The 13,279-nt window shown below is 36.1% G+C and overlaps 1 protein-coding gene across 1 annotated transcript in view; it reads right to left on the reverse strand.

Annotated features, from left to right (window-relative positions):
• Positions 1-5,964: 5,964 nt before the first annotated feature.
• The window catches only part of HDAC2 (histone deacetylase 2), a 30,084-nt gene continuing 22,769 nt past the window's right edge, over positions 5,965-13,279 (reverse strand). Inside the window, exons 9-14 of the mRNA XM_045499329.1 lie at positions 12,630-12,770; positions 12,238-12,346; positions 11,494-11,624; positions 10,875-11,030; positions 7,259-7,316; positions 5,965-6,339 (exon numbers count right to left, since the gene is read on the reverse strand). Of these exons, the coding sequence (XP_045355285.1) occupies positions 6,309-6,339; positions 7,259-7,316; positions 10,875-11,030; positions 11,494-11,624; positions 12,238-12,346; positions 12,630-12,770 (626 nt within the window). The 3' untranslated portion in view covers positions 5,965-6,308. The remainder of the gene's footprint in view (positions 6,340-7,258; positions 7,317-10,874; positions 11,031-11,493; positions 11,625-12,237; positions 12,347-12,629; positions 12,771-13,279) is intronic.

Here is a 13,279-nt window from a genome sequence, read left to right on the forward strand (position 1 = left end):
TGCTTACCTTACATAACCATTAGGGTCCAGCATATGTATATGGGAAATCAGATTTATGCCCACCATGGTCATAAATCGATCTGAAGTAAATGAGCTTATAGAGTTTTCTGCTTAACTCTAGAAATAGGATGAGAAAAGAGCTTTACTATGTGCTTAAAGATTTATGTTAATTTGATTTTAAAACAGATTTTGAAAGGGTATTCACCATTTAAGGGAATAGCATAGAAACTATACCTAAGTTTATTACATGTAAACATTAAACTACACAAATAAATGAGTCTGAAAAGAGTATCTCCTTTCAGTGCACCAAAAAGAAGTTTCTTTTGCATTTGGTTGATAGGGAGCATAATAGCCAATAATGGTTTGGACTGTGGATCATAGAGAAAATCTTTTCCTGAAAAATACTGTATGTCCACTGCAGGCAGATCCTATGGAAATGAGAAATCCAGCCCAGTTAGAAGAGTCTAACTTCTGAAATGCTGATGAGATTAGTGCTCCCATTCTGGCATCTGGAAGGCTCGTACCCACCCCTGGAGCACACGAGGGTGCCCTCAAGCATGTCGATCTCACCTGAAATCTGGTCAAAGGCAACAAAGTTGGAACTTTCCTGCTATCCTGCAGAATAATGAGATTTTTCAAGTGCTTTTCCCTTTGAAAGACATAGTACAAGTGCAGGTGAAAAAGGCAAAAGGAGAAATTCTTGTCCCTTCAAATCAAACATTCAGCTTATTGGTTGCCCGACCATGATGACCTTTTGTTGGTATCTGTTAAGCAGACGCAATTGTGATAATGTTTTCTCTTTTAACTTAGGAATGCCTGTCTATACTCGCCTGTTCATTGAAGTTTTACCTGTACATCAGCCTAGTGAGTATAGACCGCATGACTGGAGGTCACCCTTGAAATGTTGATTTCTGAAGAAACAAAAAAAAGTCATTTGTTGGATGATACACAAGAGAAGCTAGAAGCGTCACAACCCAAAGGGATTAGTTTTAGATTTCAATCATAACTGTTAAACTCACCCCTACACACATACCACTTGTCTCAAGGTGAGCCCGCCAACATTTTTTTTTTTACCAGTTCAGAGCTCTATCAATAACACAATCTAACTGGGGCGCCTGGGTGGCTCAGTCAGTTGAGCGTCTGACTTCGGCCCAGGTCAGAAACTGCTAGTTTGTGAGTTGGAGCCTCACATCAGGTTTGCTGCTCTCAGCGCAGAGCCCGCTTCGGATCCTCTGTCACCTCTCTCTTTGTCCCTCCCTCCCTTGAGCTCTCTCAAAAACAAAAAGTATTTAAAACAAAATAACAGAATCTAACCAAGGAATATGCTCTCCCTTGTCATTTATTCCACTAGAAAAGAATTTATTAATAATCCTAATCATGACTCTGTGAAGCACCAAAGATCAAAGAGGTTAGGTACGTAGCTTAACGACAGAAGTTGTGGAGCAAGAATCCAACGCCCCTGCATATTACCTTCACTGTACTAAGCTACATATCCTAGAAATAAATTACAATTCTCCTGTTTAACTGTATATATTAAATGATTACAACTCCCAGCAAAAATAGAAAACTCTTCTTCTTCTCGCATTAATTTATATTCTACTTTTTACTAGAAAAGTCACAATTTATTACCAGATACACTCTATTTTATTTTATGGATATAAACTCAGGAATTAGTGTTATAATTGTTTTACCTACAGAAAATCCCCACTAAGTACACCAAATTGTAGCTTAATTCAAATAGTACTGATTCCAAGCCTGCATCCAAAAGAACCTGTTAGTGTTACTCTGCTTGTTAAATAGACCAAGTGACTACAGAAGAAAAATGCAGCTAGAAAAATATTTAAACAATGGAATATATGCCATCTTGTGGTGAGGTGGGGAAATTGCAGCAATCGTTGAGCAGCTCCTAAATACTGGAACTCTCCTGAGCATTAGTTCTTCGCATTAATATTGCTACTCAAATGACTAGCCAATAACAATGTCTTATTTTGTCCATAATCCACTCACAACAATCTTCCTTGACAGATTATTCTCAAATTGCAACAGCATTAAGATCCTCCTAAATTTGCCAAATCTTACTAGATTGCTTGCTAAACTGAGTTCTCAAAAGATTGTTTCTCTAACCTCCATGACCTAGTAGTTTTAGTAGACACCAAATTGCAACAAAAGGCTCAAATGCGATCCATGTGATGTCTGAAGAACACGTGAAGCTTTCAGGCTTTCTCCCTGAAATCATTTTGGCCCCATCTATTACCCTTTACCTGACATGTTAACAAAACCAATGGCAGCAAACACTTACTGATCGCTGTATTTTTCTTTCTTCTTTTTTTTTTTTTTTTAAATAGTAATCTCTACACCCACCATGGGACTTGAACTCATAGCCTTGAGATCAAGTCACATACTCTACCGACTGAGCCAGCCAGACCCCCCTACAATAGCAGCTAACACTTAACTGAACATTACTCAAACCTTGTGACAACCCTGTGAGGTAGGGATGGTTATCACCCTCCTCATTTTAAACTAAAAACGAATGGAAGCACAGAGAAGTTAGTAACTTACACAGGATTATGGTGAAGAAAAAGGGATCTTACACTATTGAAATGTATACTTGTGAGAGCACACAAATCGAAGTTTTCATTTAAACCTTGAAAACCCATGTCATTTATATCACAATAGAAATGCAAAATGTTATGAATCTCAGAGAACAGAGAAGCTTCAGCAATATTTTTACTGAAGGCAATGGAAGCAGATGCAAGTACATGACTTCAATGTAAGAACTCTGAAAACTCTATCGACAGGATGCTAGTAGATTTGGTAGAAGGGCAGATTAGTTATATATCATTACGTTGTATTACCAATGCTGACTTGGAACAAGCATTCGCCCATGTCACGAAGAAATGTGAAAAACTAAGAACAAAGCAACATCTGGGGTGCCTGGGTGGCTCAGTCGGTTAAGCGTCCGACTTCGGCTCAGGTCATGATCTCACGGTTCGTGGGTTTGAGCCCCGCATCGGGCTCTGTGCTGACAGCTCCGAGCCTGGAGCCTGTTTCAGATTCTGTCTCCCTCTCTCTCTGCCCCTCCCCGGTTCATGCTCGGTCTCTGTCTCAAAATAAATAAAAGTTAAAAATAAATAAATAAACATTAAAATTTTTTTTTTTTTTTAGAAAAAGAACAAAGCAACATCTTCATTAAAGGACCGTTGTTTCGTTTTGTTTTTCCCTGAGTTGAGGTCTTAGTTGTAAAGTGTCATTAAAAAAAAAAAAAAAAAAAAAAAAAACTAATGATAGTTGATAGCTACTTTACCCTGATCAGGACTACATGATTCTTCCAGATGGTTTATATCTCATCTTAGGCATTGGGGCTTTTAGCCACATGGCACGTTCCTCCTCCTGGGAAAAAGTAAAACTAAGTCACTACTGTCACAACAAATGGACTGCAAGAATCTGAAAGTCATCTCAAGAATTTGAGACGTGGAAAAGGAAGCTGTAACGCTGTGCAAAATTCCTATCCCTTCGACCGGAAATTATCTTCTTGCATTTTTTAATTACGATTTTTGTGTAATGGTCCAACCTTCAAATCCCCATGGAAGCAGCCAATGCTCCAATGCTCCATTTCATTATCACCTTTCCTACATATTTTATTAACACACAAATAAGGTAGTATGTCATGTGATCCACATCTGCCTTTTTCCCCTTAATGGTAGCCCTTGAAGGTTTTTCCATATTCCGTATTTCCATATCTCATATTTGCTATGGCCGTACAAGTATTCTTTCATAACAATCATTCAACTCTGCCTCTACTGAACATTAAGTCATTTTTATCTTTTTTTCAAACACTGTTGCATAATGATCTCTGAAAGTCATCTGCACATCAAGTATGTTAAACTTTCCAAAAGTGGAATTTTGGATTATTTGTAATTTTGTTAAATTAAGCTCAAGGTTATAGTGACTCACACACCCTACTACAATATGACAATTTCCTCAAACTCTTGCCAACACTTTTCAAATTTATGATAGGTTTAAAAAAATCAGGCCAAAAAATTAATATGCATTTCAAAGTGGTTCAGGACCTTTTCATATTTAACAACTATGTGTATCTTTTTCCCAGTTAACTTCACATCCTTCATGCACTTTAGTCTTTCTCTACTAGCTTTAGATGTTAGCCTTTTGAACGGTGACAAGTTGCGGTTCTACAAACTCCCCCTGCCGTGTCTTTTCTTCAACTTAGTTTTATTAGCCTGCAACTTTTCCCCCCCCCCTAGTCGAATGTATCAATTGTTTCTTCTACAGTTTGGAGTCAGAAAGATCTCTACTCCAATTATTTTCTTCTTAAAGTTTCTAGTACTTATGGGCTTCATTTCCCCTTTCCGACTTAAATTTTTCTGGTGGAAGGCGTAAAACTTCTTCCATCTGACTATCCATTATCCCACCAAAGTAGTTAACTCTCTCTTCCCTCACCATCTCAGTATTATCCAGTATTAATTTCCAAATGTGTATTATTGATCTTGACATCCTGTTACATTGATCTTTCTCACTGTAAGACCAGAACCGTGGTTTCTCTGCACTTTTATTTCTAGAAATTTTTAATTGTAAATGTTCTTTCAGTAGTTCTGTCGTTCTTTCAGTAGTTCTGTCGTTTGGATGTTGTACCAAGTGACCTGGGCTGAATTTGTTTCATAACTCTCTTGAAGCTTCAGTTATATATAAAATGAACTACACTTGCAACAAGGGTAAATCACAATATAAAATGAACCAAGTTACAGAACACAAACACATTTCCTTACTCCTTTAATGAAGGACTGAGTTCTTTAATATCTAATGTCATACAGGCTTAGATGCTGACAGATTTGCAAGAGTAAAAATATGGGTAAAATATGCATGAACTTCAGACTAGTGGTTACTTCTAAAGAGTGGGAAAAGGGGAATTACATGGCAAAGTGTATAAAGTCTTCAAACTGTATAGAATCTACTTAAAGGGAAAAAAAAAAAACACTTGAAGCAAATATGGCAAAAGTGAAAAAACATGATAAATCTGAATGGGTGCATGGCTGCTCATTACCTAAATCCAGGTGTTCCTGTGAACATCTGAAAGCAGGGGCTTACGCAGAAACAAACATGTTTTATCTATCTTCCAGAATTTTAGGATTTTCATCTCAAAACCATCATGTTAGGCCTGGCAAGGTGATTTCACTGGTTTTGACAGGTTCCTAAAATGTATTTTCTCTTGCACATCCTCAAGTACAAACTGCCCACATGTCTGCCTCCTACCACCAGAATGTAAGCAGTGCTGCGGGCATTCTTCCACCATTATGTTCAGTTGCATACCCGAAGCATTAAAATGAATATACACGATAAATTGAAAGATGAACTGATTCTTTAAATGTTTATTTCCTTGGTTTGGAAACTTAGGTGTAAGAGTGGAACCTGGATGTTACGTAAATGCAGCTTAGACCAGGTTTTGTCTAAATAGGTTTTATTTTAGACAGACTTAATATGAATACAGGAAAATTCTGGTCAGACACAACCATACAATTCCTTGTCTACTTGGTACATAGTGGGGGTTGGCAACAAAGTCACATATTGCTAGTATGGAAGACAGTTTCCTTCTCTGATTATGGTTTTCTTCCAATTCAGAATTTTCATTTTTTCCAATTTTTGGGAATCTTTGGTTCAGCTCAAATATAATTCCTGGATCTTAGTTGCATAGCTTATATTATTAATTCAGAGATAAATTATTGTAATGAGATGTCAATCTTCACTGACACTGACTGGCCAAAGTATAAAAACTAAGATGGTAGAATTCCTAGCGCATTAATAAATATTTACTGTAAAATACTCTTTCTTGAATAGTAAATGGATGTCCTTGAAGCTGTTGTCAGTTCCTCTAGTGTATTCTAATTGTACAGAAAGTCATGTTATTTGCCTCTGAAAAAAGATTTCATGTAAGAAACAGACAAAAGGCAATCCAAGTACAATTTTTTAATAAAGATAATTACAAAAGATGGAAAAATCAGCTCAGAAAGGCCAATTACTTCTTTAATAGATCAGTTTTTTGACATAATAACTCACATCAATTTTAAATACTATCACATAAAGCATGGTGGAGAAAGAAATTTTGCTTCATAATTAGAAAACTCACAATAAAACTTGCCAAGGAAAACAAAAACAAAAAAAGCCATTTTGAAAATAAATACAGTCCATGCCAAAGTAGTATAAAATGAAGCCAGAAGTCTTCAAAAAGAAAAAATTTTTCTTCCCGATATTTTCTCACTCTTTTATGGTTTCCGAAATTGGTGAGACACTCAAATTCAAGGGTTGCTGAGCTGTTCTGATTTGGCTCTGTTAAAAGAGGCAACATAAAATATTAAAGTCCTGGAGGGTCATGCCAAGAAACACACACTGATAATGCCTTGAGTCAATTTTTAGAGTACTGACTACCTTAATCTTTCCAGTGACTTTACAATCTATTCAAGTTATCCTATAAAGGCTAGCACAAAATTACATGTGGTCAAATGTATGCTTTCTGATGATAAACACCTCAATTATGATTTTGCCAAACATAACTAAATTATGAATCATGTTATACCAGCCCAGTGTTTAATTTACCCATCTCGGGATGCCTGGGTGGCTCAGTCGGTTAAGTGTCCGACTTCTCAGGTCATGATCTCACGGTTCGTGGAGTTCAAGCCCCGTGTTGGGCTCTGTGCTGACAGCTCAGAGCCTGGAGCCTGCTTCAGATTCTGTGTCTTCCTCTCTCTGCCCCTCCCCAGCTTGCTCTCTGTCTCTTGGTCTCTCTCAAAAATAAACATACATTAAAAAAAATTTTAAATTTACCCATCTGCCAACACCACACACACACACACACACACACACACACACACACACACAGTAATCATGTATACAGAAATAAGAGCACCATGAAAAGATCACATAAAGTTAATAGCAAAAGGTCTCAGATACATTACGTACAATACAAACTGATTTAACATAACATTACTAGTCTTCACCATTTTTTAAGGCAAGCTACATAAGTAAAAAAGAAACAGATAACACATACACTGATAGTTAAGACGGCATATATTATCTTGTGCACCACCAATACAGAGTAAAATTTAGAACACCTCATTCAACTTACTGATGCTCTCAGTCAAGTTCGGTCCAGCACTTCTCAAAAGAATACACACATAACACACCTAAAGTAAATGTATTTATTATTTTTGTAGTATATAGAAATTATTAGATAAAAAACACAATTTACCCTTTGGTATCTGTTTTTTCACCACTACTGTCCTTGGATTTATCTTCTTCCTTAACATCTAAAAACAAAAATTGGGAAGAGATTAAAACTTACTTTAAAATATAAAATGTATACCTTACTTAAAATATAAAAAGCTGTCTTAGGGGCACCTGGGTGGCTCAGCTGTTTTAGTGTTCAACTTTGGCTCAGGTCATGTCTCACAGTTTGAGATCCCACATCGGGCTTGCTGCAGTCAAGACCGTCCGTGCAGAGCCAACTTCGGATCCTCTGTCTCCTCTCTCTTCCCCTCCCTCACTTGGGCTCTCCCCCAAAATAAACAAATATTTAAAAAAATTTAAAAAAAAGCTGTCCTATACAATTTTACTATTCATGAATTTAATAACTATACAAGCTTTGTTAGGTGCTGTGCTAAATGAGAGAGGTTCAAGGAGTTAATGTCACATAGACCCTGCCCTCTGAAGTTGTTTTCCTTGCATCACGGTATTACAGCTGAGATATGCACTGTGGAGAAGTTCAGCCTACAGACATGAGCACAGCAGCACTGAGGGAGGTTGGGAAAAACTACCACAAAGAAGTGACCTTTGAGAGATGCCCTCAGAATTAAAGAAGATGTGGCACTTGGCAATGAGAAAGAATGAAATCCTGTCATTTGCAATAACGTGGATGGAACTAAAAGGCATTATTACGCTGAGTGAAATAAGTCAGAGAAGGACAGATATCATATGTTTTCACTCATATGTGGATCTTGAGAAACTTAACAGAAGACCCTGGGGGAAGGGAAGGGGGGAAAATAGTTACAAACAGAGAGGGAGGGAAGCAAACCACAGGAGACTCTTAAATACAGAGAACAAACTGAGGGTGGATGGGTGGTGGGGGAGAAGGGAAAATGGGTGATGGGCATTGAGGGCACTTGTTGGGATGAGCTCTGGGTGTTGTATGTAAGCCAATTTGATAATAAATTATATTCATACAATAAAATAAAATGAAAGAAAAGAAAATCTTTAAAAAAAGAACAGAGAACCATCCCATTATATAGCAGTACATACAGATCTTCCTCATTCTTTTTTCTTTTTTTTCCATTAAATTTACTTATTTATTTTGAGGGAGAGAGAGAAAGAGCACATGAGCAGGGGAGGGGCAGAGAGAAAGAGAGAGGGAGAATCCCATGCAGGCTCCATGCTGTCAGCACAGAGCCTAATGTGGGGTTCGAACCATGGGATCATGACCTGAGCCGAAATGAAGAGTTGGACGCTTAACCGACTGAGCCACCCAGGCGCCCCAGATCTTCCTCATTCTTATGTACCATAATCCATTTAACGGGTCCTATGTTAGTCAATATTTGCTTTTTTCCAAGTATTTTGCTTTATTAATAATTTCATAATAAATAACCTGGTATAGATAAAAAAGAGAGAGAGAGAGAGAGAGATGTCTTAAGAATGAATAGGTTTTGGGTGGGAAAAGGGATGAAGTATCTTGAACGGAGGGAAACCTTAAAAGGACTTTGAGGCAAGGTGGAATTAGCGGGTTTAGAAGGAAGAAATGAAAAGACCACTGGGACTGAAGTATTCTGAGAAGAGAGAATCAGGTAAGATAAACCCAAGACACAACAGAGGCTAAATCTTACTGCTTATTCACTTTAACTCTCACTGTGTAAGTACTGAAACTCAACCATTTTAATAAAAATCAATAAAATAGTAACATTACCACTACAAACTCAAGATTACTAAAACAAATTAGCCTAAATGTGAATTTCTTCTTTAAAGAAGCATATGAGCCAAAGTTGTGACGTAATGACCTAATAATAAAGATACAGCGATTATACACATCATCACTAAGCATTCTACATACACATTTCAGGAAACTGGTCTGCCTTACAATACAAACATGTGTGTGACAAGAAGGATGACATTTCTTTCAACTTCTGGCTTAATTTTAGATATGTAAACTTAATAATTCAAATTGCTAAAATGGAACTGGGAAAGGGAGGAGGAAAAAGAAATGGCCCCCACTTTAGAGGTTTTGATTATAGATTTTTAAAAATGTTTTCTATGGTAATATTTCTTTATGTGTAGGACAAGGGATTTTAACAATTGGAAGGTCTTACAAGAAGAGCCCCACCACGAAAGAATTTTTTTTAAAGTTATCATTATCAGCAACAAAGTTTTGAGGAGCTAAATACTAAGAGATTAATCCACTACCAGGCTACTAAGCCAGAGCAAAAGGTGCTCTCTTTTTAGCTAAAAAGGCAATTAAACACAAGCAGCACCCTAGTAAATGTGTTTTCCCATTTGGAAAACAAACAAAAAGCACAAAAAAGATAAAGATTTTAAAATGAGAAGAAACTTCAAAAACGACAAGAATATATACAGACAGTGAGAGAAATGAAAAATACTAGAACAATCCTACAGCTAAAGCAAAGTCCTCCTTACCTCAAAAATAGATGGAATTTCTGGATGTCAATCAGTACATAAGAGCAGACTGGAGCCATCATTGTGATATATTGCAAAGTTAAAATTATAAAATGGTAGAGAATGGTAGCCTCTAGAGGAGTGAATCATGAGTAAAAGAACAGAACTAAAAGTGTCAGATATGCTGTGGAATCCTAACCTCTCTAGTAAAAAAGAAAAAAGAACACGATAGCCAGCTCATTCATGTAACTTTGATATAACAGATAAAAGGAAAAGGATGTTGGCCCAGTATCTCTATCAGTTTTCCGCATGCTACAGGGTTAAAATTAACAGCCAGCTAAACTCATGCTCATCACCATTACTTGTATACAGGCATCAGGTATCCAATCAAGAAATGCACCAAGTGTTGAGAGTACAGATATTTAAGATCTGGTGTTCCCTAGCCTTGGGCAGCCCAATCTAGCAAGGAGATACGTAAAATCCTGTAATGAGGCACTATAATACAATGTGTTAAACAAAATGACCAAGGTATGTGTAAGTGCTCTGGGAACTCAGATAAAAGATAACCAATTCTGGTAGTAAATTCACCACTTAGAGCATCATTTTGTCAAAAGACAAGCTACTAACAGCATTTTTAAAGTTAAAGCATTGAAGTATTATACCTCCTCTCCAACCCAGCTTCCAAATCCCTTCTCTTTCCTCAGAGTTTTTATGTTTTCATTCAACAACTTCTGAGCAAAGTCTATTCTCCTAGCTTTTTCACAATGGTGAAAAACTGGTCTGAAGATAATATGACTCTTCTTTTGTGTTTAATTCCCATCAAATAAACTTTAGGTAATTAAAGATTATCTTAGAATTTCAGTTCTGCCCACAGACTACAAACGGACCTATAATCACTTGGTCTTCTCACCCAGTCTGTATCATCATAGTGTAATGTTTGCTATTTTATGCCTATGTCAGCAAGAGACAGTAGGTAATAAGGTTTTCTACATTATAGAGCAAATGTGATTAGTAACATCAGCAGAGCCCTAAATAAAAGATTTAAGAGCTAAGCACCATTTACATTGGGAAAAAAAAGTCATCTACCTAGCACACACACCTTTCTAATACTTACTTGTGTAATGGCCTTCAGGCTCTCATAAAAACTGCAGTGAAGCTCATTTTTAAAATTTAGAGTTAAAACACCTTTACCAAAAAATAAACCTGACCTGCTTTTTTGTCCTCTGTTTCCTTCTTGTCTTCTTCAATTCTAGCTTTCTTGGCTCCTTTCTTATGATCAGCCACATTTCTACGACCTCCTTCTCCTTCATCCTCAGAGTCTGAGAATTCTTCATCACAAGCTATCCGTTTGTCAGATGCTCGAACTAATTATACAAAGATTTTAGATAGACAACATTAAAAATATCATTAACACCAAGTATGTTAGAATGTCTACACCACAACAGCATACTATTATGCTATTGCTCTAGCAATCAATAATAAATAGAATGAGAAGCTGGAAAGTCAAACAGAAGGTGCTTAATGTTATTCAACCCATTCTACTTTGGATAATTGGTATTACTAATTAATTCCCAAATATACATAATTAAATTTGACCACATATGTACAGTCACATGAACTGAAAACGTTGACACTCAAATCAGGCTTTAAGGCATATGAAAGTAAAACTATGGAAGATTAGCAATGGAAAAAAAGGCCAGTAATAATGGTGTGCTCAGGAAACATGACCCAAAGTGAAGTTCTCAGGCCATTAAACCTTCAGTTTGTAGTGATGTTTTTAACAAATCAGAAAAATGTAACAGAATACACATCAAGGTATTATCTTACTAGAAATTCTCTTGTCTGGATCTTCTCCATCTTCATCTCCGCTGTCTTCATGAACAGCATCTTCTGGAATAGCTTGCATCTGGACGCCAGGTGCATGAGGTAACATGCGTAAATTTTCAAATAAGCGCTGTCTAAATTACACGTACAAATGCATTAGACAAAATTCATTTTCTTTCAAGTTCCTCTTAAATGTAACAGGAAACATTAAGCAAAAATTTCATCTTTATCTGACTTAACCTGTGAGTTAAATTAGTAACACATAAATGCACTGATACTTCAGACTGTCATTAACCCATTCAATCCTCAAAATTTATAATGTAGGTACTATTGCATCCCCCATTTCACTGGTGAGAAAATACAAGCCTTCAAGGCAAATGAACCTGCCACATGTCACAAAAGTAATGTGTGGCAAAGAAAGAGGACACAAACTCAGGCCTGTGTACTACAATAACCCTCTAAACACTTTGTTCTTAGAAATAAAGCTTTATCAAAATGTTTTCAAAAATGAAAATTTCACTTTCATGTAAGGCAAGGAAGTATACAATTTAGAGAACCTTTGCGATTTAAGAATATTTAATAGAAAATGGAAATATTTTTGAGCTATGAGGTCCATACATTTTCATTATCTCAGGAAAAAAAATCAGTAATCTTAAGGTTTCAATGCTTTTGAATAAGACAAAGGAAGTATCTGACATATAAAGCTAAAGATGAAATGTTTATCAAACCAATTCAATGATTTCTTACTTTATCTTTTCCATATATTCGGGAGTATTCTGGTTTGTCATGTTTGAAGGACTAATATGCAGTTTGAAGTCCGGGCCAAAATACTCAAAGTAATCATTATATGGCAATTCTATTAAAAACAATGAAATAAAGTGACATATTAAAAGTTCAGTTTTCACACAAATCCATGCACAAAATCCAGATTCAAGTTGTGAAATGTTCCCCAAGAAAATATTTAAAAGTGAACACAAAGGGAATTTATTAAGTGACTATTCTATTTACATGGTTTTGGAATCTACTCTAATCATCCATCCACCCATCCATCCATCCATCCATCCATCCATCCATCCATCCATCCATTTGTATATATAAACAGTTCCAACCAATAAAGATATCATAATAAGAATACTTACCATTGGGAATCTCACAATCAAGGGCAACTGCAGTCTCGTATGTCCAACATCGAGCAACATTACGAATTGTGTATCCACCTCCCCCAAGCATCAGTAATGGTAAATTGAAAGTTTTTACAACTTCTACACATTTAGCATGACCTAAGACAAAGAAGATCTGAGTAACATACAAATCTAAATATTTTAGCAGTTTGAAAAGTTTTAAAAAGATAATAAATGCAAAGTTTTACTCAACCAAAATGGCTTTTCTAAGTATTTAAAAAATATGTAAAAATTTCAAGAAATCTCCAGTCTAAAATTTACTTTTCAATCATATACCTTTCACACAATGATTTTTAAAACACTGGCTACTTTAGCAAGTATCCCTGACAGAAAAGTCAAATATACAACTAAGATTAAAATATGAATATTTTTTATTAACATATGAAAAAGTTCTGTGATATGAAGATTCTATGTTCTTGTGAGGTTATGCGGGGTGGGGGGAAAGGTTACGATGAAACATACACTATCTAAATTTTCCCTCTAGACTCATACAAATTATGGAAAGCTATATAACAAAGTTTAACTGTGGGTTATCTTCAGGTAGCAATACTGTGGATAATTTTTTTTACTTATCTAAGATTATAAAATTAGTATCTATTAGTATAAGA

The sequence above is a fragment of the Leopardus geoffroyi genome, chromosome B2 (genome assembly GCF_018350155.1).
Source record: "Leopardus geoffroyi isolate Oge1 chromosome B2, O.geoffroyi_Oge1_pat1.0, whole genome shotgun sequence".
Lineage (NCBI taxonomy): Eukaryota > Metazoa > Chordata > Mammalia > Carnivora > Felidae > Leopardus > Leopardus geoffroyi.